Source organism: Wolffia australiana, chromosome 9 (assembly GCF_029677425.1).
Source record: "Wolffia australiana isolate 7733 chromosome 9, ASM2967742v1".
In the NCBI taxonomy this organism is placed as follows: Eukaryota; Viridiplantae; Streptophyta; class Magnoliopsida; order Alismatales; family Araceae; genus Wolffia; species Wolffia australiana.
In genome coordinates, this window is record NC_135843.1 from 16,055,086 (window position 1) to 16,060,532 (window position 5,447).

At 39.2% G+C, this 5,447-nt stretch overlaps 1 protein-coding gene across 1 annotated transcript; it reads right to left on the reverse strand.

The window, feature by feature from the left end:
- Positions 1-881: 881 nt before the first annotated feature.
- Positions 882-5,010, reverse strand: LOC144707328 (uncharacterized). Its single transcript, XM_078580420.1, has 5 exons — positions 4,368-5,010; positions 4,100-4,168; positions 3,940-4,009; positions 2,747-2,876; positions 882-1,653 (listed from the first exon to the last, which is right to left on the reverse strand). Exons 1-5 carry the CDS (start codon positions 4,386-4,388, stop codon positions 1,572-1,574), a joined length of 372 nt encoding a protein of 123 aa, XP_078436546.1. The 5' UTR covers positions 4,389-5,010; the 3' UTR covers positions 882-1,571.
- Between the last annotated feature and the right edge of the window lie 437 nt (positions 5,011-5,447).

Sequence of the window (5,447 nt, forward strand, 5' to 3'; positions counted from 1 at the left end):
AACTATATAAAGTCGGTTATCTTTGTAGCCATAATTCATTGCATGAATAAACATATCTACAGAACCTATCAGCCACTTGATCAATCCTAGAAGCGATCATTTTAGAGTTGACCCATCATTTCATCCAATGGTTGGATCTGGTGTAACGTTTTGTAAAAAGAAAAGTTGAATCTTTGAAAGATCCTCCCATGAGAACCCTTCTCTCTCTTCACCTTCCATTAATATCCACAAACCCTTCAGCATCTAGGTAACTCTTTTTCCCCTTTCTCTCTCCCGAGCTATTTTATTTTTAAATATCTATTTCAAACAATTCAGGAATATTTTCCTCATACAAAATATAAATTGTATTAGAACATACACCTTAAATTCTCCATTATTAATGAATAGCTGTAGGATACCCGGACCCAACAGCCATTAAGAGTAGAGGTTTCATAATCATGTTGAACAAGAATTGGGTTTAAAAACTCTCGGAGGGTTTTTGTCATTTCGCATGTGGGTGACTTAAAATCCGTGGAATATATATCTTTCAAAGCATTATCCCAATTCCGTGACCGAGATTGCAACAAATTAGGTATTAGAGGGATAAAGAAAGAAATGACAAGCGAGATAGAGATGGGAAGTTTGTGACGTCGATTGACAGGCACATACAACGTTAGATTAGGTTAACGTGAAAGGAAGCGAGATAAAGAGAGAGAAGCAAATAGACGGACATAATAAGAGAGATAGAGATATTGAAGAGAGATATAAAGAGAAAGAAAGAAGTCATACCTTTACGCAACAATAGGAACACAGAAAGACAACGAGAGATTGGATGTAGATTGTGATGGCGATAAATAAAGACGTATAACGGAATATAGAGAGATTCGGGGAGAGAAACAATGGCAGCGGATGGTGATAAAATTATGTACAGAAATAGAGAAGCATCCAGAGAGAGAAACAATGTTGGAGATGCAGAAGAGATATGTAGAGAGATATATATAGTGAGATGAATAGAGAGACCGAGAGACATGCCAACAAAGGAAGATTTTAAGAGGGATAAAAGATAGGGCTACTCATAGAAATGAGAATGGGTCTGCGGATTCTCTCTCGTCGATTGAGTGCCTGTAAACGTCTCTCTCTCTCCTCTTCTATTTTATCTCTTTCCTTCTCTCTCTACTTTCTCCTGTGTCTGTACTTAAACATAGATGGAGAGATATAGAGAGAGGAATAATAGTGGGCCTGTGATTTCTTTTTCATCAGTGAATATATCATCCAGACGTCCCCACCAAAGGACGATCCCTTCTCTCCCTATGATGTTCTCTCACCCGTTCTCCATCCTTCTCTCTCTAAGTCCCCCTCCATATCCCTATTTCTTTCCTTATCTCCCTCTTCTTTCTATCTCTCATGTATCTCCCATCATCTCTCTCTCTCTTCTCTCTATCTCCTATGTATCTCTCTTTATTCTCTCTATCTCTCATTATCTCTCATTATTTCTCATTATCTCTCTCTCTTCTCTCTATCTCTCATTATCTCTCATTATCTCTCTCTCTCTTCTCTCTCCCTCCTGTATCTGTCACTCCCTCTCTACCTTCTCATCTTGAATCCATGTCGCCATCCCCCATTTTTCCAATTGATAGAGTGAAGTACAGGAGCAGAATCGTACCCATGCTCGACCTACCACAACAATTTAATATGAACTTCATAAACCTCAGAATATGAAAAAAAAATAAACAACGAAGATAGCAAAACAAAAATTTTTGAATTAAAAGCTGCGAGAAAAGCTAATTTTGGAAACAAGATAATACATAGTTTGGAGGGTTTTGAGTCTTATAAAAAATAACAAAGTCTGAAGATAACAAGACGAAATTTTATGAATTAAAGCTGCAAGAAAAGCCAACGTTGGATAAAAGATAACACATATTTTGGAGGGTCTTGACTCTTACAAAAAATAACAAAGAATGAAGATAACAAGACGAAATTTTATGAATTAAAAGCTGCAAAAAAGCCAACGTTGGATAAAAGATAACACATATTTTGGAGGGTTTTGACTCTTACAAAAAATAACAAAGTCTGAAGATAACAAGACGAAATTTTATGAATTAAAAAAAATAACAAAGAATGAAGATAACAAGACGAAATTTTATGAATTAAAAGCTGCAAAAAAGCCAACGTTGGATACAAGATAACACACAGTTTGGAGGGTTTTGACTCTTACAAAAAATAACAAAGAATGAAGATAACAAGACGAAATTTTATGAATTAAAAGCTGCAAAAAAGCCAACGTTGGATAAAAGATAACACATATTTTGGAGGGTTTTGACTCTTACAAAAAATAACAAAGAATGAAGATAACAAGACGAAATTTTATGAATTAAAGCTGCAAGAAAAGCCAACGTTGGATAAAAGATAACACACAGTTTGGAGGGTTTTGAGTATTACAAAAAATAAGAAAGAATGAAGAAAACAATACGGAATTTTATGAATTAAAAGCTGCAAAAAAGCCAACGTTGGATAAAAGATAACACATATTTTGGAGGGTTTTGACTCTTACAAAAAATAACAAAGAATGAAGATAACAAGACGAAATTTTATGAATTAAAAGCTGCAAGAAAAGCCAACGTTGGATACAAGATAACACACAGTTTGGAGGGTTTTGAGTATTACAAAAAATAAGAAAGAATGAAGATACTAAGACTACATTTTATGAATTAAAGCTGCGAGAAAAGCCAAAAAAAATATCAGAAGGGTTTTGAGTGTTACAACTCACAACGTGGCGAAGAAGACGAAGACGTTTCGAGGGAATAGCCATGGGGCGACGGCGCGCCGCACGTGTGAGCGCCGCACGTGCTGAGGGGAAACGCTTGCCACGATAGGTGGGGCCTCGACGAATTTACTCGCTTGACAATTAGGGAGAATGAGAGTGAGAGAAAGATGGAAAAGGAGAGAGAGAGAGAGAGAGAGAGAGAGAGATGGAAAAAGGAGAGAGAAAAGGGGAATGAGAGAGAGAAAGATGGAAAGGGAGAGAGAAAAGGGGAAAGAGAGATGAAAAAAGAGACATAGAGAGAGAAATATATAACGGTAGGGATAAGAGATGGAGAAAATGGGGAAGAGATAGAGATATTGAGAACAAAAAGGATATAATCTTGAAAGAGAGGCCAGAATGAGAAAGAGAGACAGATATGGAAAGAGAGAGAGAAAAGTAGAGCGAGACATGAAGTACCAGGAAGAAATATGAAGAGATATAGTGAGGTGTAGAGAGGGAAAAGGTTCTACGGATGAAAGAGGATATCGTGATATGGTGAACGACGAAACAATGTGGAGAGATAGAGAGGCAGAGAGAATGAGGGAAGTAGAAAGAGAGAGAGAGAGAAGTGAGATATGAAGAAAGAGAAACAGAAGAGGGAAAAGATAGACAGAGCAATACAGATCGAGAAAAGAGAGAGGGAAGGAGGAGAGAATTAGAGATGAAGAAATAGAGAGAGAAAGCAATAGATATGGAGAAAAGGGGAGAGAGAGGGAGATGTGAAAGAGTGAGATAGTTACGCATGGAGAGAGAAGGAGAAACGGAGAAAGAGATACCGATACATATCGAGAGAGAGATATAGATAGATAGATATCGAGAGAAAGTTAGACATAGAGAGAGAGGAAGAAATGGAGAAAGAGATAGAGATGGAGATAGATATAGAAAGATAGGTAGGCTTCGAGAGAGAGAGGGAGAAACGGAGAAAGAGATAGATATACAGAGATAGGTAGGCAGAGAGAGGGGGAGAAACGGAGAAAGAGATAGATATAGAGAGATAGGTAGGCGTAGAAAGAGAGGGAGAAACGGAGAAAGCGATCGAGATAGATTGATTGATAGATAGAGAGATAGAGATAGATATATTGATTGATAGAGAGATATAGAGATAGAGAGAGATAGACAAAGAGAAAGAGAGCAAGAGAGAAGTAAGCAGGCTTTACCTAAGATGGTGATGCCGTCATCTGCAGCAGCCGCTCTGTCATCTTTCAGGGACGACTTTCTGGACAAGAACTTAACGGGGAGCTTTATTCAGACTTCAGAGGGAAGAAATTGAAACAAGACGATAAAATATAATTTTGCTACGGATGTTGGGTCACTCACCAATGCTTTAGAGTCAGCGATTAGACCCAGTTCTTCCATCTCCAAAACGTAGCCCCCACCATCTCCGTGCTGACAGAAGCGAGAGCGGGTTGGAAGTAAGATAGAAACCGAGGAGAGAGAGAGAGAAGTGATAGAAATACAAATAGATACATTCCTTCATTGATTATACATGGAGAGAAAAACAAACGGTTATTCAATCTGTATAGGTAAATGGACAGAAAGATATATGCATAAATTAATAGATAGAGAGAGAAAGAGAGAGGAAAACCTGGGCATCTGCAGTTTCCATCTGGGTCAGCGGTTTCTTTCTCAAGTTTTTCTTCTCCAACGCTTGTTTTTAGAAAGAGAGAGAGAGGATCAGGAGATGAACAAGGCTTCAATTTCTTCTCCGGTCGCAATTCTCGCCGGTCGGTAAGAGAGAACAGAGGAAGCAGAGGAAAAAGGATGGAGTGAAGAGAAGGCCAAAGGAAGAAGACGAGTGAAAGAGAGAGGACCCTTCGAATGTTTTTTTCTTCTTAAGAGGATAAGAAGAAAACAAGATGGCGAGTGTTTACAGAGGAGATTTTTGAGAGAGAAAACGGAGAAAAATGACAAAGGATTGAGAAAATGGAGAGAAGGTTTTAGAGAGAGACGGTGTTTGTTTGGTTGTCCTAATGGGAGAAGGGAGAGGAGAGAGAGACACGGCGGAGGTGGGCCTTTTGGAGAGGGAGTGGCCTTGTTCGGTTCTTCAATTTAGGTAAGAGAGAAGATGGAGCGGGCGAGATCACAGAAGACGGTGTTTTCATTTTATAGAAACAGGGATAGAGAGAGATAGAGACAAAGAGAGAGAGCGAGGAGAGAGAGAGAAGATTTTCTTGGGGTCTTGCAGGGCGCGACACGTCAAGGGGAAGAAGAGTATTTCCATGTCTCCATTTGAAGCCGACTCTGCCGACTGGTAATCTGCCTCCGTCGCTTCCCCCACCGCCTTGGAATGATTTTTTGCAATGGGTACTCGTAGATAAATAGTCAAACCATAGGCGTGTTTTCTGAATATAGTCAAACCATGTGTATGTTCCGCATGATTCTATAGTTAATTTATTGTGTCCCCCACTATCTTGTAGAGAGAGAAGTAGAGGAGACGTGGCGGAAAGAGATAATCTTGGCACCACGGAGTGCCGGAAATGTGGTGGGAATGCGATAGGGACAGTAACCTTTCTTTGTGCGCCAAACTTCTAGCTTTTATCGAATACTTCTCTTTCACAGATACCTTATCTTGGGGAGTGGGGAGGGGATATACAGGAACGCAGATGAGAGAGAAGGGCAGGAAAGGAGAGAAACAATAGTAGTAGAAGAAGAAGAAGAAGAGAGG

Excerpts from the sequence above, each read along its gene's own strand:
- LOC144707328 (XM_078580420.1), bottom strand. The coding sequence starts at position 4,388 with ATGGAAACTGCAGATGCCCAG. Across the intron at positions 4,010-4,099 it reads TCGCTGACTCTAAAGCATTG|TTCTTGTCCAGAAAGTCGTC; the intron begins GTGAGTGACCCA and ends CTCCCCGTTAAG. Across the intron at positions 1,654-2,746 it reads TTCGTCTTCTTCGCCACGTT|GTCGAGCATGGGTACGATTC; the intron begins GTGAGTTGTAAC and ends TTGTTGTGGTAG.